The following is a 22,024-nucleotide window of genomic DNA, read 5'->3' as shown; positions in this document are numbered from 1 at the left end:
AGAGACTGTGGTTCTCGTATCGGACTGTTCAGCCACCTAAGAACTCATGTTAAGAGTGGAAGCAAGTCTTCCTCGATTCTGAGGGACTGCCTATGATGATGATGCAAGATGATTGGGTCCCTGGTGCTAGATCCTGCAGTATGCTTGTACATGTTCAGATGGGGCGTGCACACTGAAAGCTCATTACTACATTTTATATTTTGCATGAATCTTCAATAAAAATGAGTCATTTTAAATAATTCTCTGGTATCTCTTTTATATATAATTTTAAAAACTAAGAGGTTTGCTTTTCATGCCCCAATATACACAAACATGAATAGTGTGCTTTGTCTAAACGCTAAGTTAACAGGCAGCATTAACCCACTGCCCTCAATTAGTTATGTGGTCTCTAAACAATCATAGGAATACAGGAACAGGAGCATTCAGCCCCTCGAGCCTGATCTCCATCCACTTGCCTTGGCTCCATATCCTTTTATACTTATGGCTAGCAAATAACAATTAGGATGTGGTTTCCACGCACATAATGGAATCAAATCAATGAAAATAATGGGTCTTTGGATTAACCCCGAGCCTGCTGCATGCACCATGCATCAGCTCGAATCTGTAAATCACCAATTGGTGGTCATTTCCAATATTTTAACACCTCATCACATTGTAGCTAACCGTGTTCCTCATCCCATTCACCAGAGCTCCAGACTGTCAGGGCCAATTCAACTGAAAATAGCAGCATTCCTTTTTTTAAATAAACACAAAGGAGAAATTGCCATGGTACTGCAGTTTTCAGAAGCATTAGACTACCATACACCATTTATAGCAGCAAATTAGCTTCAAATTGGCAGGGAAAATACACTCTTGGCATCCATCTTTTTATGAATGTAACACAGATTTAGAAAACTGAACCCATCGAAATCCACTGGGGTTTTATGCTTTCATTCACAGTTTCCACCAATGTTCCCCATAATTTGGTTTGCTTGCGCGGCCCACTCAATTTCGCAAATGTGTGAACTTTAACATCGCAAGAGTCGGTCCCAGGCTGCACATGTTGGTTTCTACGCACATAATGGATATTAAGGGAATCAAGGGATATGGGGACAGCACAGGAAAATGGAGTTGAGGTAGATGATCAGCCATGATCTTATTAAATGCCAAAGCAGGCTCGAGGGGCCAAATGGCCTACTCCTGCTCCTATTTCTTATGTTCTTATAATTGACGCTTGCATTCACCACATTCACATATCGACATATTGACTGGCTATCCACCTTCTGCTTCCATCCAAGCCATCCTTCAAAGGATACAGTAAGCTAGTGGTTATGTTATTGCATTCTCAATTCAGAGGACGGGAGTTGAAATCCCACCATGGCAAATTGAATTCAATAAATCTGGTCACTTGCAGGCTGCCACCTGAAAATCACCGGGAAAACTGCCGGACTGTCGTAAAAGCGCAGCCTGGGACCGGCTCTTGCAATGTTAAAGTTCACGCTTGTGCGAAACGGAGAGTGGGCCGCGTATGCAAAACAAATTATGGGGAACATTGGTGGAATCTGTGAATGAAAAGCATAAAACCCCAATGGATTTCGATGGGTTCAGTTTTCTAAATGTGTGATACATTCATAAAAAGATGGATGCCAGAGCGTATTTTCCCTGCCAATTTGAAGCTAATTTGTTGCTATACATAAGAACATAAGAATTAGGAACAGGAGTAGGCCATCTAGCCCCTCGAGCCTGCTCCGCCATTCAACAAGATCAAGGCTGATCTGGCAGTGGACTCAGTTCCACTTACCCGCCCGCTCCCCATAACCCTTAATTCCCTTATTGGTTAAAAATCTATCCATCTGTGATTTGAATACATTCAATGAGCTAGCCTCAACTGCTTCCTTGGGCAGAGAATTCCACAGATTCACAACCCTCTGGGAGAAGAAATTCCTTCTCAACTCGGTTTTAAATTGGCTCCCCCGTATTTTGAGGCTGTGCCTCCTAGTTCTAGTCTCCCCGACCAGTGGAAACAACCTTTCTGCCTCTATCTTGTCTATCCCTTTCATTATTTTAAATGTTTCTATAAGATCACCCCTCATCCTTCTGAACTCCAACGAGTAAAGACCCAGTCTACTCAATCTATCATAAGGTAACCCCCTCATCTCCGGAATCATCCGAGTGAATCGTCTCTCTGTACCCCCTCCAAAGCTAGTATATCCTTCCTTAAGTAAGGTGACCAAAACTGCACGCAGTACTCCAGGTGCAGCCTCACCAATACCCTGCACAGTTGCAGCAGGACCTCCCTGCTTTTGTACTCCATCCCTCTCGCAATGAAAGCCAACATTCCATTCGCCTTCCTGATTTAGTTTGCAGGTGCAGCAGGTACTTTTTGGGATTCATGTACAAGGACCCCCAGGTCCCTCTGCACCGCATCATGTTGTAATTTCTCCCCATTCAAATAATATTCCCTTTTACTATTTTTTTTTCACCCCAAGGTGGATGACCTCACATTTTCCGACATTGTATTCCATCTGCCAAACCTTAGCCCATTCGCTTAACCTATCTAAATCTCTTTGCAGCCTCTCTGTGTCCTCTACACAACCCGCTTCCCCACTAATCTTTGTGTCATCTGCAAATTTTGTTACACTACACTCCGTCCCCTCTTCCAGGTCATCTATGTATATTGTAAACAGTTGTGGTCCCAGCAACGATCCCTGTGGCACACCACTAACCACCGATTTCCAAACTGAAAAGGACCCAATAATCCCGACTCTCTGCTTTCTGTTAGTCAGTCAATTCTCAATCCATGCTAATAAATTTCCTGACTCCGCGTACCTTTATCTTCTGCAGTAACCTTTTGTGTGGCACCTTATCGAATGCCTTTTGGAAATCTAAATACACCACATCCATCGGTACACCTCTATCCACCATGCTCGTTATATCCTCAAAGAATTCCAGTAAATTAGTTAAACATGATTTCCTCTTCATGTATCCATGTTGCGTCTGCTTGATTGCACTATTCCTATCTAGATGTACCTCTATTTCTTTCTTAATGATAGCTTCAAGCATTTTCCCCACTACAGATGTTAAACTAACTGGCCTATAGTTACCTGCCTTTTGTCTGCCCCCTTTTTTTTTTTTAAAAAGAGGCATTACATTAGCTGCTTTCCAATCCGCTGGTACCTCCCCAGAGTCCAGAGAATTTTGGTAGATTATAACGAATGCATCTGCTATAACTTCCACCATCTCTTAATACCCTGGGATGCATTTCATCAGAACCAGGAGACTTGTTTACCTTGAGTCCCATTAGCCTGTCCAGCACTACCCCCATAGTGCTAGTGATTATCTCAAGGTCCTCCCTTCCCACATTCCTGTGACCAGCAATTTTTGGCATGGTTTTTGTGTCTTCCACTGTGAAGACCGAAGCAAAATAATTGTTTAAGGTTTCAGCCATTTCCACATTTCCCATTATTAAATTCCCCTTCTCATCTTCTAAGGGACCAACATTTACTTTAGTCACTCTTTTCCGTTCTATATATCTGTAAAAGCTTTTACTATCTTTTTATGTTTTGCGCAAGTTTACTTTCGTAATCTATCTTTCCTTGCTTTATTGCTTTCTTAGTCATTCTTTGCTGTCGTTTAAAATTTTCCCAATCTTCTAGTTTCCCACTAACCTTGGCCACCTTATACGCATTGGTTTTTAATTTGATACTCTCCTTTATTTCCTTGGTTATCCACGGCTGGTTATCCTTTCTCTTACCGCCCTTCTTTTTCACTGGAATATATTTTTGTTGAGCACTATGAAAGAGCTCCTTAGAAGTCCTCCATTGTTCCTCAATTGTGCCACCGTTTAGTCTGTGTTCCCAGTCTACTTTAGCCAACTCTGCCCTCATCCCACTGTAGTCCCCTTTGTTTAAGCATAGTACGCTCTTTTGATCACAGTATGGTTGAATTTGTAATACAGATTGAGGATGAGGAAGTAGTGTCTCACTCATTCTGAGAGGATCTTTTACTAGGAGATCGTTTATTATTACTGTCTCATTAGACAGGACCAGATCCAAGATCGCTTGCTCCCTTGTAGGTTCTGTAACATACTGTTCTAAGAAACAATCCCGTATGCATTCTATGAATTCCTCCTCAAGGCTACCCCGTGCGATTTGATCTGACCAATCGATATATAGGTTAAAATCCCATGATTACTGCCGTTCCTTTTTCACATGCCTCCATTATTCCCTTGATTACTGTCTGCCCCATCGTGATATTATTTGGGGGCCTATAAACTACACCCACCAGTGACTTTTTCCCCTTACCATCTCTAATCTCCACCCACAATGATTCAACATTTTGTTCATTAGAGCCAATATCATCTCTCACAACTGCCCTATCATCCTTTATTAACAGAGTTACCCCACCTCCTTTCCCTTCTTGTCTATCTTTCCAAATTGTCAGATACCCCTGTATGTTTAATTCCCAGTCTCGGCCACCCTGCAACCACGTTTCTGTAATGGCCACCAAATCATACCCATTTGTAATGATTTGTGCCATCAACTCATTTACTTTATTTCGAATGCTGCGTGCGTTTAGGTAGAGTGTTTTAATACTAGTTTTTAAACCATGATATAAATGTTGAGAAGGGAACCGGCTACCTCCACCTGGTCTGATCTACAAGTGACTCCAGCCCCGCACTATATGGTTGACTTGGGGAAACTCGGGATGGGCAATACATGTGGCCTTGCATCATCCACGTGCCAAGAATAACTATTCTTGCAAGATCTTTTTATAGGATCCTGTTTTTCTCCACTATATTCTAAATAGGAATTAAAATTCCTCTTGAAAAGTGTATGCACTAATCCACACGCTGGTGCAGGAAAGCATGCGAAGGGCAGCTGGAACCAGCACGTTGGGGAGTGGCTAACTATTTGCTGCTGCCGTGCATCACAGTTCCACTGGAAAGCACCTGAAGTAAATGAAGGCCAAGAGACTGTAACCCTGAAGAGTTATTTTCACGACTTGAAAGAAAACAAATGATTAAACATGCAAACACGTCTCCAAATGGACACTTACGTGGCCCCTTGCAGTAGTTTGGGTTGATGATAAAGATCCCAAGCAGTACCAGGGCTGCAGTCCTCCAAGCGACTTTACCCAGTAGCTTCCACCTGGAATGGTTAGCCTGAAATGCCGGGTTCAGGGAGAGTGCAATTGAAGTTCCCATAATAAACACAAACCTACGGAAATAAAAACCACAACCTTCCTGGTTAGACACACTCGCACATTTAAAAACAAGCAGCATCCGTCACAACTTGTTTTGTACAAGTTTAAAAAGGTATACATTCCATTCTATTCCTCTTAACTCAAAGTTGCTTAATTCAAATCATATAAATTGAAATAATGGAAGATCCTATGCTGTTTAATTAAAATTGCATAATCTGTATGAGGAATTCAAATGATTTTCAAGTTAAAAACGATTGAATTTATAGTAAATTATATGCAATATAAATATCTCTACATTAAAAAAACATGCACTTTCTAGTGAAACTTCACTTCCTGTTGTCAGGTCACATTTTGTGCATTAACCTTTCCCGAAAGAAAAAGAAAGCAAAATGGAAGAAAGAGGGGAATGGAGGAAACATTCTATTGGCTAGGATCTCAGAACTCCCCTTCTATGCCCACCTGAGGGGGAAAACGGAGCTTCGGTTTAATGTCTCATTCGAAGGTCGGCATCTCCGACAGAGCAGCACTCCCTCAGCACTGCACTGGAGCGTCAGCCTCTATTGCTCAAGTGTCAAGTGGGACTTGAACCCACAACCTTCTGACTCAGAGGCGGAAATGCTGCCAACTGAGCCACAACAAAGTCTATTCTACAGCACAAGCACTTCATAATAAAAACACAAAAAAAATACTTACCATGGAAACACTAAATCTGCTATTGTTAATCCTATAAAGAATTCAGAAAATACTAGCATTACAGATCTAGACAAACTGCACATAACAAGCATTTGTAGATTAATAAAAAGGGCAAAGCTTTTTAGAATGTCACTTAAACACCATAAACCAAAATGAAGAGACATTCTCCTGTGCTGTGTCCAGATGAGTTTACATAGAACCAGTGAATGGACAGGACCATCCCAGAAGCAAGTAGACATGATTTACACAAAACTCAATGTGATGTGAGCAAACAAGATCAGTTTAATAAAGCAGGCCCTCTGAACCTTTATTTCAAAGATCAATTCATTCACAGTATAATAAAAGGCGACTTCCACATGCACCGGACCAGTGATCGGTAACTGCAGAAACATACACACAAACATAGAAAAAAGTCTGACCCACCATTCCAGCTTTCGTGTTTGAAGAACCAGTATCTCCCACCTCCATAGTTAACAAAGATCATGATCACCAAAGCCAGCCTAGCAGATTACACAGAAATCTGGTTATATTCTGACCAATGCAACCCCCTTCAAACAGGTCGCACTTATAAACCAAAATACATAGAATTACAAGGCACAGAAGCAGGCCATTTGACTCAACTAGTTTGCGCTGGGGTAATTTACCAAAATTCCCTGGATTCTGGAGAGGTCCCAGCAGATTGGAAAACTGCAAATGTAATACCCCTATTTTTAAAAAAAAGGAGGCAGACAAAAAGCAGGAAACTCTAGACCAGTTAGCCTAACATCTGTGGTTGGGAAAATGTTGGAGTCCATTATTAAAGAAGCAGTAGCAGGACATCTGGAAAAGCAAAATTCAGTTAGGCAGAGTCAGCATGGATTTATGATGGGGAAGTCATGTTTGACAAATTTGCTGGAGTTCTTTAAGGATGTAACGAACAGGGTGGATAAAGGGGAACCAGTGGATGTGGTGTATTTGGACTTCCAGAAGGCAGGTGACAAGGTGCCACATGAAAGCTTACTGCACAAGATAAAAGTTCACGGGGCTGGGGGTAATATATTAGCATGGATAGAGGATTGGCTAACTAACAGAGAACAGAGAGTCAGGATAAATGGTTCATTCTCTGGTTGGCAACCAGTAACTAGTGGAGTGCGCAGGGATCAGTGCTGGGACCCCAACTATTTACAATCTATATTAACGACTTTGAGGAAAGGACCGAGTGTAACGTAGCCAAGTTTGCTGACGATACAAAAGATGGGAGGAAAAGCAATATGTGAAGAGGACAGAAAATCTGCAAAAGGACATAGACAGGCTAAGTGAGTGGGCAAAAATTTGGCAGATGGAGTATAATGTTGGAAAGTGAGCGCTCATGCACTTTGGCAGAAAAAAAAAATCAAAGAGCAAGTTATTATTTAAATGGAGAAAGATTGCCAAGTTCGTAGTACAGCGGGACCTAGGGGTACTTGTCAATGAAACGCAAAAGGATAGTATGCAGGTACAGCAAGTGATCAGGAAGGCCAATGGTATCTTAGCCTTTATTGCAAAGGGGATGGAGTATAAAAGCAGGGAAGTCTTGCTACAGCTATACAAAGATATTGATGAGGCCACACCTAGAATACTGCGTGCAGTTTTGGTTTCCATATTTACAAAAGGATATACTTGCTTTGGAGGCAGTTCACAGAAGGTGCACTAGGTTGATTCCAGGGATGACTGGGTTGACTTATGAGGAAAGGTTGAGTAGGTTGGGCCTCTACTCATTGGAATTTAGAAGAATAAGAGGTGATCTTAAAAAAAACGTATAAGATTATGAGGGGGCTTGACAAGGTGGATGCAGAGAGGATGTTTCCACTGATGGGGGAGACTAGAACTAGAGGGCATGATCTTAGAATAAGCAGCTGCCCATTTAAAATGGAGATGAGGAGAAATTTCTTCTGAGGGTTGTAAATCTGTGGAATTCACTGCCTCAGAACTGTGGAAGCTGGGACATTGAATAAATTTAAGACAGAAATAGACAGTTTCTTAAACAATAAGGTGATAAGGGGTTATGGGGAGCAGGCAGGGAAGTGGAGCGGAGTCCCTGATCAGATCAGCAATCATCTTATTGAATGGCAGAGCAGGCTCGAGGGGCCGTATGGCCTACTCCTGCTCCTATTTCTTATGTTCTTATGTATACTCCACACGAGTCTCCTCCCATTCCATCTGCCTCACCTCAGCCTATCTTCACATATCTGGTTTCCTTCTGAAAGCATCCAAGGTATTTGCCTCAACCACTTCTTGTGGTCGCGAGTTCCACATTCTAACCAAGAATAATTTTCAGGTTTTTTTCCCCCCCTATGGATTTATTATTACCTATCTTGTATTTACAACCCCTAGTTCTGGATTCACCAACAAGTGGAAACATTCTCTCCACATCCACCTCTCCAATCCATTTATAATTTTAGAGATCTCGATCAGGTTTCCTCCAAGTTTTCTCTTTCCTTAAAAAAAAAATCCCCAACCTGTTCAATCCTTCCCGATAGCTGCAATCTCAGTTCTGATACCGTACACTGGACTGAAATCAGACTGCTGGGAAGCAGAGCAACAAGTCTCACCCAGAATACAACATTTGGTTGAGCCCAGAACAAGAGGGAGATAGGTTTCAAATTAGAGGTAAGCCATTCAGGGGTGATGTCAGGAGGCACTTCACACAAAAGGGTAGTAGAAATCTGGAAAACTCCTGCCAAAAAGCTGTTGAGACTAAGTCAATTGAAAATCTCAAAACTGAGATTGATAGGTTTTTGTTAGTTAAGGATATTAAGGGTTATGGAACGAAGCCAGGTAGATAGAGTTAATATACGTATCAGCCATTATGCAATTTAATGGTAGAACAGGCTCGAGGGGCTGAATGGCCCGTTGCTATATTTCAGAGACTGCCATTTTTCAGTTACACATTGTCGAGCAGCACACCGACACCACCACGTGTTATGCGTCGAGCCACAAAGGGGAAGAAACCAGTTGGTGTCTGCAATTCTCCACACAGTGAGCTATTAGAAAATATCAAACAGGGTCCAGACATCCACAGAGCTGACAAGTAACAATAAAAAAATAAACGTACAGCACAGTGCATCCAGCAACACGCCATATTGCTGCACATCAGGGGGGGGGCTGTACAAACCTCCAATGGGGAAAGGAGGAAACCCCCACAAACACCATGGGGGGGGGAAAAAAGAGAGAAAGAGCTGCTTTTAATGTCCATTAGCAGCTATGCCTTCAGCTGCCAAGGCCCCAAGCTCTGAAATTCCCTACCTCAACCTCTCCTTCCTCCTTTAAGATGTTCCTTAAAACCTACCTCTTTGACCAAGCTTCTGGTCATCTGCCATAATATTGTTTTATAACACTCCTGTGAAGTGACTTGGGACGGTTTACTACAGTAACGGTGCTATGCAAGTACAAGTTGTTGCTTTTGATTAATTCCAAACAGAGTTCCATTTTAGAAAGGTGGGGATTGGCAGACACGCATCGATATTTAATTACAGCAAGGGCTTTGAAACAATCCGAAATCGAGTTACCCTCTGAAGGCGTCGAGTGAACGAAGTCGATGGGAGGCTGCATTGTGTGCCGGCACCAGATTACTGTGACTCGTGCTGTCGGTTGCACGGTTTGGTGATCCCAGCTCCTTCGAAGCAAAGCACAACATACTGTGTTTAAAAAAAACAAAGTGCTAATCAAACAGCAGCAAAAATCCAAAAAAGAGGAAGAGAAACTAAATAGTTTTCAGAAACAGATGTTATTTATTGTCAAGCAACAAAGAAAAACCAAAACACCCCTCCCTCCAACAGCAAAGATCACTGATCTTGAATATCTCCCTTGTATCTTAGCCAACAGAACTGGACACAGTACTGGCGATGGGGTCTCACCAGAGCCCCGTACAGTTTGACCCTCTGACTTGTACTCTACTGTTCTGCCTATTGTAGTTCAACATTCTATTGGCTTTGTTGAGCATTGGTTGGACATTCAGTCCACTAAGACTTCTAGGTCTCCCTCAGCTTCTTCACCCTTAGCTATTCGAACACCATCTGTGGAGTGCGTTGCCAATTTTTCCTACCCATGTGCAGTTCAAAACAAAAACCTGAAGTTGATCACTTACAGAATTGATTAACCGTTCCATCTCCACACGATTCGACAGGCGAAACAGGTTCTTAACGTAATGAAGTCTGGGGGGAAAAATAAGCCAATGTTAGACTTTCCCTCCTTTCTTCCTTTGCCCACCAATTAATAGACTATTTGTTCTGTTCACACCCCACCCTTTCAAGGCATTTGCGCCTTGATGGGTCCTACAGGCACCAGTCAGCGATGATGATTTTTCCTTGCATGACCCTGGACAGCATCAAACTTTTGGACCATGGGAGGGTAGAGGCCATTGCAGGGGAGCCTCTATTCTACCTTTATCCTATGCCCACAAACAATTATAGTAATTACAACACGAAACAGGCTGTTCAACCCAATCAGTGCTGGTATTCATCCTTCACATGAGCAGGAGTCCTAATCCTTCAGCCCCCTTTCCTTCAACCACCTATCTAACCTACTCTTAAATGTTTGCACGGTCTTTGTTTCAATCACACCCTCTTGTGCAAAAAGGTTTTTGCATGCTCCAACTTGTAAAACGCTTACAGTTAACCATATCTACATCCTCCTGTTCTAGACCCCTCAAATCGGTGGAAACAATCTACTGTCTCATCCATTCATAATTTTAAGCAGCGCTATCAAATCACCCGAAAATCTCCTCTGTTCTTAACAAAAAACAACCCCAACTCAGCAGACGGGATTGGATATTAATCAGGAGCAGAAACCCTGGACAGTGTCAACACTGGTGAACGAACTGGAGAGATTTACTAAACTACCAGGCAATGTTCCCATTTTCTTTTTGGGGGGGGGGGGGCTGGGTGCATGACCCCTTTAATGGGCTGCATGGCCTACTCAAATTTTCACATATGCACAGTTTTTCCATTTAAATGCCAGTGAGCCAGCCTGTGTGGGACCTCCAGAACGCTGTGCGGCTGCGCAGGTTAACAGGAACACCACCACCAGGGATGAGATTTTATAGTTAGGAGGAAAGCCGAGAGAAACGGGGGCTCTTTTCATTCGGTCAAAGACAGTTAGGAGGAGCTACGACAGAGGAGTCCACAGTTGAGGGGGCTTTGATGAGGTGGATCGGGGGAAAACTATGGTTAGTTAGCACTAACGAGGGCATAAATCTAATCACCAAAGGGAGAAGTTAGGAAAACATTATGCAGATGGTTGTTAGGATATGGAATGGCCAACCTGGATCAGCCATAATCTTATTGAATGGTGGTGCAGGCTCGAAAGGCCGAATGGCCTACTCCTGCATCTATTTTCAATGAAACAGTGATGGAAGCCTGTAAATTCCAGGATTATACAATTTCTAAGGGCACCGAGACCAAATGTAGACACCAGCCAATATCAGAAACAGAGTACAGACCAAGGATTGAACCTGAAGCCTGCCTGGTCCATACACCTCTATCACTGAATGCCGAATTTAAAACATCCATTCATTTAATAACTTTTCTTTTAAATTTATGGCACTTACCTCAGTATAACCTGTGCTAAACGCACTATAATGGCCAATCCAACATAGATAAGGAACGCATATAAAATAGCTGTAGGAAAAAGACAAATGGTTTTTTGATTGAGGCAGTAAAGCACTGCGTTAAAAAAAAAAGAGGAAAAAAAATTAAACCAAAAAAAAATCACCTGAATTTGCACTCATGCCAATAGTTAATTTAATGTCAAACCACCATTGTAATCAGACTTCACCACTATTGCGTGCGGGTTTGAGACATACGCCATAGACACAATGTAGATACGGCTGTGTATTTAAAAATTTATTCCACATCATGAGACAGAAACTCCTTGTTGCATCTCATGATAGGACTCCTCCTCCCTCCCACGGCAGCAATAGAAGGTTTTTCCTCTTTTTCCACTCCCTAGAAGAAACGTTACGCCCCTTGACTTTGAACAGGATAAAATGTGATAGCACTCCACAAGTGTACATACGAAGGTTGCTGTTGTTGGGTTCTTGGTTGGTGATGATTTTACAGCTGACTGGTCCACTCATGTTACTCAGGTTGGCCGTTGTCACCCACAAAGAATAGTTTCCAAGCTCAACAAAGCTTTCATGGACCCTGCAAGAGACACGCAAAACCATCATCAGCTCTGTTGGACAAGCCACATTGTTCGCATGCCTGACACAAGACTCCCAAAGCGAGTGCTCTACTCGGAACTCCTACACGGCAAGCGAGCCCAAGGTGGGCAGAGGAAACGTTTCAAGGACACCCTCAAAGCCTTCTTGATAAAATGCAACATCCCCACCGACACCTGGGAGTCCCTGGTCAAAGATCACCCTAAGTGGAGGAAGTGCATCTGGGAGGACGCTGAGCACCTCGAGTCTCATCGCCGAGAGCGTGCAGAAAACAAGCGCAGGCAGCGGAAGGAGCGTGCGGCAAACGAGTCCCATCCACTCTTGCCTTCAACTGTGACAGAGACTGTGATTTGTTAGCTAAGGGTCTTGGTAATGTTTGAATGTTTTAAAAAAAAAATCTCCCTCCCAAGGCCTCTCTTGCAGCGCAACTGACCCCGCACTAAAGTTGCCGTTTTGCGCCGCGAATAATTGTGCAACGCCTCCCTTTGCGTAGACCCCAAAGGCCAAAAGTTCGTCCTAAAATCGGTAATGCAGCAAAAATGGTAATTTTCATGTATCGCTCCCATTTTTGGCCAAATAACCCAAAAATCCAGCCCATTGTGTCTACTCTATCAAAACCTTTCATAATATTAAAGACCTCTATCAGATCACCCATTAGCTTTCGCTTTTCAAGAGAAGAGACCCAGCCTGTTCATCCTTTCCTGATAGGTATAACTTTGTAGTTCTGGTATCATCCTTGTAAATCTTTTTAGCACCCTCTCCAGTGCCTCTACATTCTTTTTGAATAATGTCATGACCTGAACTGTACACATTATTCCAAGTGTGGTCTAACCAAGGTTTGATTCTTGCCACGCTTTAAGTTTAAAAAATGTTACTCCTGCATTTCCTATTTTTTTGTCCTCAATTTCTAAATAAAAATATTTATTCTGTGCTAAATTGTTTGTTTGTTGATACTCATTGTTGATGGGATTATAGTCTGCAGATCCCCTACTCAGTTTAGTAATTTACCACAAAGACTTTTCCCAACAAAGGTCAGATATGGGAGACTTTTCTCAGATGCATGTGCTTGGGAATGCAGGAGCAACAGTGAGGAAGTGGAACAGAGTCCATGATCAGATCAGCCATGATCTTATTAAATGGCGGAGCAGGCTCGAGGGGCCAGGTGGCCTACTCCTGCTCCTATTTCTTATGTTGTTCTTTTGAAAATCGATTCACTAACCTGCACACCATTTGTTGGTCATCACTACTCTTCAGCTGTAATGTGACAGGATGCTTGGTGTCAATGGCAAATGTTGGATTGCCAGGGTGTCCTACACGTTTTTCACGTGACACTTTTCCAAGTTCCTGGTACAGGCACTGAGGAAATTAGATTCACAGATAGAAATGGTTAGATAAATTTTAACGGAAGAAACTTTAGACTTTGCATTACGATTTAGTTGCTCATGTTTTCAAACCAATAGTGACAACCACCACCCCCCCCCCCCATCCCTCCACAAGATCAAAATTGCGAGATTCGGACGATTGCGCTGGTTCAGGAACGTTCTTCCAACTTGCACTCGTTTTTTTTAGGCACTTTTCAAAAAAAATTTATATCAAAAAGTATTTAATTTACAAACAAATGATTACTTTATACCAACGAAACTATTAAATAGTTCAGCATAGTTTCTTTTTTAAGTCATTTTCAGTGATTTTAAAATCAGGTTACTCCCAGGTGAAGGACTAGACATCCTTATTAAAAATGCTTATTTTTGGTGATAAACCCATTGTCAGCTGTATTAATAAAACTACACCACGTTACCACTCTTAAATACATCAAGAAATACTTTTTTAAAATGGAACAAGGAAAAAAAACAATTACATTATACAGGTATTACGCTGCCTGATTGCTTAGTGGAAGAACCTACCACGTCACGCAAATTAATTTTAGCAGAAACTTGAAACTTATCCTAACCAGTACAAGTGCATTTTGGGCGCAATTTTGAGATTGTGCCCAAAGTAAAAACTTTATATATAAATAAAATACATAAACACAAGTTATGGGTTTCAAAAATGCAAAAAGGACAAGGATAAAGGGCATACAAATAGAAAATACTCAGCAGGTCAGGCAACATCTGCAGAGAGAGAAACAGAGTTAATGTTTCAGGTCAATGACCTTTCGTCAGAACTGGAAAAAATTGAGAGCTAGAACAGGTTTTATGCAAGTGCAGAGGTAGTGCTGGGAAACCGACCTCCAACTTGTTGAGGCTGAACACCAACTCTGACAATTCCTCTTACCCCCCTCCCCAGGACCATGACCCCACTGCCGAACATCAAGCCTTCGTTTCCAAGACAGCCAGTGACCTCATCTCCTCTGGAGATATTCACTCCACGGCCACCAACCTCATAGCCCCCAACCCAGCACAGCCTGTTTCTAACCCCTTCCCAAGATCCACAAACAGGACTGCCTTGGTAGACCCATTGAAGCAGCCTGTTCTTGCACCACAGAACTGATTTCTTCCTGTCTCAACTCGATTTTTCGCCCCTTGCCTAGTTTCTTCCCACCTACATCTGCGACTCTTATGATGCCCTCTACCACTAACAGTTTCCTGATCTCGTCGCCTTTCCGGCATGGACGTCCAATCCTCTATGCCTCCATCGCCACCAGAACGGCGCTCTACTTTTTCCAGACAGCAACTGTCCCATTTACACCTCTTCGAGACTCATCTTTTTGTTTCTTTACTTGTCCCATTACCATCATCTTTTGCCTCGCACCATCGTCCCTTGTGTCATTTAATCTCTCCTGCCTTCCACCCTATTACAGACCTTCCCTTTTGTTCTTTCCTCCCCTCCCCACCCCTTTCCAGGCCTCTGTACTTGCTTAAAACCTGTTGCATCTCAAACCTTTTCCAATTCTGGTGAAAGGTCAGCGATCTAAACCGGTAACCGTTTCTCTCTTCACAGATGCTGCCTGGCCTGCTAAGCATTTCCTGGTTTTATTTCAGATTTTCGCAGTATTTTGTTTTTGTAAGGATAAAGGGCAAACAGTTATCTGAACACAGAATGCTGATCATCAAAAGTAGCTGTGATGTTCCTTCCACAATAAAGTTTTCCACCCCAATCCTGTAGCGCCACTGGGTCTAGAGAACGTGGTTTTCATATCTCAATCGATACTTTTGCCCCAGTTCCGATTGCTCAATGCCACTACTGAAAATCCGTAGTGGAGCCCACCGTGGGATACGGTGACAGACCCGGATGCAACAACTGACAGGACACAACCTGGTTAATGTGTGCTACCTCACACCCACCTGATAACAGTGATCCGACAGCCAGGAGAGCTCCAGCCCTTCCAGCAGCTCATTATAAACTGTTAACACAGCTTGGTCCATCTCAAGTTTACGAGGCTTCCTTTCAAGCAATTCTGTTGTGAAATAAAGAAGAAAACTCAAATACAAATCCTGAAAAGTAACAAACCTTGCACATCCAGTTCATTTAAAGTTCTCAGGATACTCGGAGAATGGCTGATATTTTATTAAAAACAGACAAAGCACAAATTCACCTTCTTCGGTCTCTTGGCAGGTATCTCCAATGGCCTAATGGCAGCCTGCTCAGAGGTTACTGCCAATTAAACAATCACACAGCCACAGCCCCACACAGGCATCATGTAAACGGCAATAATTGAAGAATGATTTAAACCAGTGCTGACTAGCTAGTGTTAGTCATATGCACTGATTTTAGTAGAATACCACTTACACACAATACAAGCAAATGTACTTTACGTGTATAATTACTGAACATCTGCCGTCAGTCAGTAACCAAGGAAGTAAAGCACTTTTAAAAAAAAAACACTATTTTCACCTTACCAACAAATTTATAAAAACAGTTAAAGTTTCCATTTCCTCTCTGAAAGCAGAGAGTTTTTATAAAGCAGGAGCTTTGGGAATGTCCTTTTACACATACGTGTTTCTAAACAGCCAATGAACAACCACAGTCCAAACATCAAGCTGTAAATAAATTAAAGAAGCTGTAGTACATTTGCAATACTTTATTTCAATTAGAAAATTAGGACATTTTCGATCCGCACAATTTTACTGGGGAATACTACGTGATTTTCCCTCACTGATAAGAACAGAGCAGGAGGCGGCCATTTGTCCCATCCAGCCTGCTCTGCCACTCAATATCATGGCTGATCTTCTGCCTCAACTCCACTTTCCTGCACTATCCCCAAATCCCCTGATTCCCTTAATATCCAGAATTCTATTGATCTCTGTCTTGAATATGCTTAATGACCAAACCTCCACAACCCTCTGGGATAGAGAATTCCAAAGATTCACAGACCTCTGAAGAATTTCTCCTCATCTCGGTCCTATATGGCTTACCCCTTATCCTTAGACTGTGACCCCTGGTTCTGGACTTCCCCAACATCGGGAACATTCTTCCTGCATCTAACCTGTCCAATCCCATCAGAATTTGATATGCTTCTATGAGATCCCCTCTCATTCTTCTAAATTCCATGAATATAAGCCTAGTCGATTCAGTCTTTCTTGTTCCCCATTATGAAGAATGTGAACCTTCGCTGCACTTCCTCAATAGCAAGAATGTCCTTCCTCAGATTAGGAGACCAAAACTGCACACAATACTCAAGGTGTGGTCACATCAAGGCCCTGTACAACTGCAGTAAGACCTCCCTACTCCTATACTCAAATCCTCATAATGAGGAAGGAAATGGCAGACCAATTGAACAAATACTTCACTAAGGAAGACACAAATAATCTCCCGAAAATACTAGGGGACTGAGGATCTAGAGGAACTGAAGGAACGCCTTATTAGTCAGGAAATGATGTTAGGGAAATTGATGGGATTGAAGACCGATAAATCCACAGGGCCTGATAGTCTGCATCCCAGAGTACTTAAGGAAGTGGCCCTAGAACTAGTGGATGCATTGGTGGTCATTTTCCAACATTCCATGGACTCTGGATCAGTTCCTATGGTTTGGAGGGTAGCTAATGTAACCTTACTTTTTAAAAAAAGGAGGGAGACAGAAAACAGAGTTATAGACCGGTTAGCCTGACATCAGTAGTGGGGAAAATGCTGGAATAAATTATTAAAGATGAAATAGCAGCGCATTTGGAAAGCAGTGACAGGATCGGTCCAAGTCAGCATGGATTTATGAAAGGGAAATCATGCTTGACAAAACTTCTATAATTTTTTGAGGATGTAACTAGTAGAGTGGATACGGGAAAACCAGTGGGTGTGGTGTATTTGGACTTTCAAAAAGGCTTTTGACAAGGTCCCACATAAGAGATTAGCATGCAAAATTAAGGCACATGGGATTGGGGGTAATGTATTGACGGATAGAGAACTGGTTGGCAGACAGGAAGCAAAGAGTGGGAATAAACGGGTCCTTTTCAGAATGGCAGGCAGTGACTAGCGGGGTACCACAAGGTTCAGTGCTGGGATCCCAGCTATTTACAATATTCATTAATGATTTAGACGAAGGAATTGAATGTAATATCTCCAAGTTTGCAGATGACACAAAGCTGGGTGGCAGTGTGAGCTGTGAGGAGGATGCTAAGAGGCTGCAGGGGGACTTGGACAGGTTAGGTGAATGAGCAAATGCATGGCAGTATAATGTGGATAAATGTGAGGTTATCCACTTTTGTTGCAAAAACAGGAAGGCAGATTATCTGAATGGCGACAGATTAGTAAAAGGGGAGGTGCAACAAGACCTGGATGTCATGATACATCAGTCATTGAAGGTAGGCATGCAGGTACAGCAGGCGATGAAGGCGGCAAATGGCATGCCAGCCTTCATAGCGAGGGGATTTGAGTATAGGAGCAGGGAGGCGTTACTGCAGTTGTACAGGGCCTTGGTGAGACCACACCTTGAGTATTGTGTGCAGTTTTGGTCTCCTAATCTGAGGAAGAACATTCTTGCTATTGAGGGAAGGTTCACCAGACTGATTCCTGGAATGGCACGACTGACAAATGAAGGCCAACATACCATTTGCTTTCTTAATTGCTTGCTGTCTCTGCTTGTAACTTTTAGTGTACAGGTTGAGCATCCGAAATTCGGAATGTTCCGGATTCCCCCCCCGCGCCACTGGCCTCGGCCGACCTCACTTCGCTCGCCCCCCCGCCCCCAAGACGTTCCAAAATCCAGATCGGTCCCGAGGCTCCACCTGTGCAAGGACACCCAGGTCCCTCTGAACACCCAATCTCAACGTTTAAAAAATACTCTGCTTTTCTATTTTTCCTATCAAAGTGGATAACATCACATTTCTCCACATTATATTCTATTTGCCATGTCCTTGGTCACTCATTTAGCCTATCTATATCCTCTTGAAGTCTCTTTGCATCCTCCTCACAATTTACATTTCCATCTATCATCAGCAAACTTGGATATATTGCACTGGGTAGTCTCATCAAAATCATTGCTATAGATTGTGAATAGCTGGGGCCCAAGCACCATTCCTTGCGGTACCCCACTAGTTACAGCCTGCCAATCCGAAAATGACCCATTTATTCCTACTCTCTGTTTTCTGTCCATTAATCAATCCTCAATCCATGTTAGTATATTACCCCCAATCCCATGAACCCCAATTTTGTTCAATAACCTCTTGTGCAGCACCTTATCGAATGCCTTCTGAAAATCCAAATACACTACACCCACTGGTTCCCCCTTATCTATTCTGCTAGTTACAACCTCAAAACAGATTTATCAAACATGATTTCCCTTTCACAAATCCATGTTGACTCTACCCAATCCTATTATTTTCTAAGTGTCCTGTTACCACGTCCTTAAGAGATTCTAGCATTTTCCCTACTACTGATGTCAAGCTAACTGGTCTATAGTTCCCCGTTTTCTCTTTCCCTCCTTTCTTAAATAGCAAAGTTACATTAGCTACCTTCCAATCTATGGGAACCGTTCTAGAATCTATGGAATTTTGGATGACAACCACCAATGCATCCACTATTTCTATAGCCACCTCTTTCAAAACCCTAGGATGTAGGCCAACAGGTCCAGGGGATTTATCAGCTTTCAGTCCCATTAATTTCTCCAGTACCTTTTTACTAATACTTATTTCTTTCAGTTCCTCATTCTCACTCAAGCCTTGGTACTCCACTATTTCAGGGTTTTCTTGTCTTCTTCCATGAAGACAGACACAGAATATGTTTAATTTCTCTGCCATTTCCTTATTCCCCATTATAATTTCTCCTGTCTCAAGTCTGTTGGGGACCTGCATTTACTTTTGCTAATTAGGCAGAAAGGGGGAAAAGGTTTGATGGGTTGTTGAACCAGTTTGCTCCTTCAACTACTGTTAACATCACAGAAACCACTGGTGAGGAAGTATGGTGCCTTCCTACATTCTTTAATCCACAAGCATTTAGCCTGGTGAGCAATGGGTGGAGTTAATGGTGCTCCAACAACTAACTACCCAATCCCTACTGCAAATCCCACCTTAGGGCAGTTAACACACCTCTCAGTGCACTTGTACAGACTTGTGACTCTCATCCTGCTCAATGCTTCAAGAACTGATTGCTGCCCATTTCATTCGAATTTCTTCCAGCTCTTGCACTCATATCTTATTAAAAAGAAACATTTGGCTTCACTCTCTGACTGGAAGCCATCAGGTAAACAGGCAGATATAACCTCAAACAACCTGTACCAATCAGATCTACATTCAGGTCACAAGACAGGAAAAAAAAATCAATAAATGCCTTCTACACTAGTATCCTGATGTAATGTAGGAAACACAGCAGCCAATTTAAATACAGCAAGATGCAACAATAGTAATGGAATAAATGGCCAAATAATCTGTTTTAGATGTTAGTTGAGAGGTATGTGTCCGCCAAGGTTCAGTGGGAGGCACCCTCGCCCGAGTCAGAAGGTTGTGGGTTCAAGTTTCATCCTTGCTTTCAAATACATCCATGGCCTCACCACTCCCCACCTCTGACCTCCTCTAGTCCTATAACCCTCCGAGATATCTGCATTCCTTCAACTCTGGCCTCTTGCACATCCCTGATTTTCATTGCTCCACTACTGGCCTGCTGCCAAGGCTCCAAGCTCTGGAATTTCTTCCCTAAACCTCGCTATCTCTCCGTCCTCCTTCAAGGTCGTTCCTTAAAACCTACCTCTTTGACCAAGCTTGTGGGTCGATGTCACATTTTGTTTGATAATGCTCCTGTGAAGCACCTTGGGATGTTTTACTACGTTACGGTGGTATATTATAACATAAGAAATAGCAGGAGTAGGCCATTTGGCCCCTCGAGCCTGCTCCACCATTTAATATCATGGCTATCAAAGCTAAATGGAATTTGTTGTTGAGCACAAAAATCAAGGCTGACACCAATGCAGTGCTGAGGGAGCACTGCATTGTTGGAGGTGCCGTCTTTCGGACGAGATGTTAAATGAAACCCCGTCTGTTCTCTCAGGTGGGTGCAAAAGATTACACAACACTATTTTGAAGTACAAGGGAGTTCAACATCACTGAAGAGGAGAACAGATTATCTGGTCATTATCACATTGTTGTTTGTGGGACCTTGTTGTGCACACATTGGCTGCCACGTTTCCTACATTACATCAGTGACTACAAAGTACTTAATTGGCTGTAAAGCGCTTTGGGACACCCTACAGTCGTGAAAGGCACTATACAAATGCAAGTCTTTTTTTCCCAAACATTGTCCAGGGAACCAGGTGATGTGCAGGATTCCCACAGTTGTAAAATGCCAGCCTGGGTTATGTGCTCAAGTCTCTGGAGTGGGGCTTGAACCCACAACCTCCTGCCTCAGAGGCGAGGGCACCACCTTGCATCAAATACCTCAGCCGTGTTCCTTTCAAGCACAGTACGGGCCATCTCACCAATTCTTCCTCCCTTTGCCTTCCTGCTTGGTTCCTATTTAAATGCTTTTCATTGTTTACTTGTGAAGGGCTGACACCTCAAACACCGACTGAGCTCTCTGGCCTGCTGCCTCAGATTTCAGGCATTTAAAAAAGAGAACTGCCGGAAAGTGATAGCAGGGATTCAGATTCATGCAATGCACCTTTTTCCAAATATATTCCACACACACAAGTGCACAGCTATCAGTTCAAAGCACTTGTTTATCTTCAGCCCGGACACACTGGAAAATATCCAGGAACGGAGAATGTCCCGAGCACTGCCCCCCCGGGACCCGCACCACACCCCACCCCAGCCCGAGGCCTCTCACCTTCAGGCGCCGCGTCCACCAGCAGCACCGTCAGCGCGGACAGTAGCACGGCCCCCAGGCTCAGGCTCAAGCACAAGCCGCCCGGCTCCATCGGCTCTGCTCGGCTGCCCCGGCGCCGTCTCCGCGCTGCGCTCTGCCCCACTGAAGCGTCCCGCCGCCGATCCTGCTCTGCCGCTGGCCGCGCTCGGTGTTTCATCCGCCGCAGTGGGGCCCCGCCTCGCGGCCCGGGGTCGGGCGGAGCATCGGCAGTGGGCGGGGCTTCCGTGTGGGGTGACGTCGTCCAGGGGTGGGGCGTCTGCAGTGAGCGGGGCTTCCGTGGGGGTGACGTCATCCAGGGGCGGGGCTGCGGTCAGGGGGCGGAGCTTCCGTGGGTGACGTCATTCGTGGTGGGGCGTCGGGTGGGCGGGCCGTGTGCCTGGTGACGTCACCCAGGGACGGCCCGTCGAGGGGGCGGGGCTTGTGTGTGGTGACATCATCCATTATAGGCAGTCCCTCGCAATCGAGGAAGACTTGCTTCCACTCTACAGTGAGTTCTCAGGTGGCTGTACAGTCCAATACAGGTACCACAGTCCCTGTCACAGGTGGGACAGACAGCCGTTAGGTGGGGAGTCTGGTTTGCCGCACGCTCCTTCCGTTGCGTGTGCTTGTTTTCTGCATGCTCTCGGCGACAAGGCAGGCCACAGGGCCAAAGGACTTCATGTTTGTAATGTAATGTTTGGGCTGTATTCACCAATTTAAAAATGGGCTTAAAGATTGCATCCATTAACGTGCGTAGCGCTAAGT

At 43.6% G+C, this 22,024-nt stretch overlaps 1 protein-coding gene across 2 annotated transcripts in view; it reads right to left on the bottom strand.

Annotated features, from left to right (window-relative positions):
• hgsnat (heparan-alpha-glucosaminide N-acetyltransferase) overlaps positions 1-21,462 on the bottom strand; it is a 42,278-nt gene extending 20,816 nt beyond the window's left edge. Inside the window, exons 1-10 of one of the 2 annotated variants that reach the window (XM_070872436.1) lie at positions 21,242-21,462; positions 15,340-15,452; positions 13,275-13,411; positions 11,911-12,038; positions 11,444-11,513; positions 9,983-10,049; positions 9,405-9,511; positions 6,301-6,377; positions 5,878-5,908; positions 5,038-5,198 (exon numbers count right to left, since the gene is read on the bottom strand). In XM_070872436.1, the coding sequence (XP_070728537.1) occupies positions 5,038-5,198; positions 5,878-5,908; positions 6,301-6,377; positions 9,405-9,511; positions 9,983-10,049; positions 11,444-11,513; positions 11,911-12,038; positions 13,275-13,411; positions 15,340-15,452; positions 21,242-21,437 (1,087 nt within the window). In that variant the 5' untranslated portion in view covers positions 21,438-21,462. Of the gene's footprint in view, positions 1-5,037; positions 5,199-5,877; positions 5,909-6,300; positions 6,378-9,404; positions 9,512-9,982; positions 10,050-11,443; positions 11,514-11,910; positions 12,039-13,274; positions 13,412-15,339; positions 15,453-21,241 lie in introns of those variants that run through there. The other variant, XM_070872437.1, reaches the window with a different exon arrangement.
• Between the last annotated feature and the right edge of the window lie 562 nt (positions 21,463-22,024).

This window comes from Pristiophorus japonicus, chromosome 2 (assembly GCF_044704955.1).
Source record: "Pristiophorus japonicus isolate sPriJap1 chromosome 2, sPriJap1.hap1, whole genome shotgun sequence".
NCBI lineage: Eukaryota > Metazoa > Chordata > Chondrichthyes > Pristiophoridae > Pristiophorus > Pristiophorus japonicus.
This window is presented reverse-complemented; position numbering and strand designations above follow the sequence as displayed.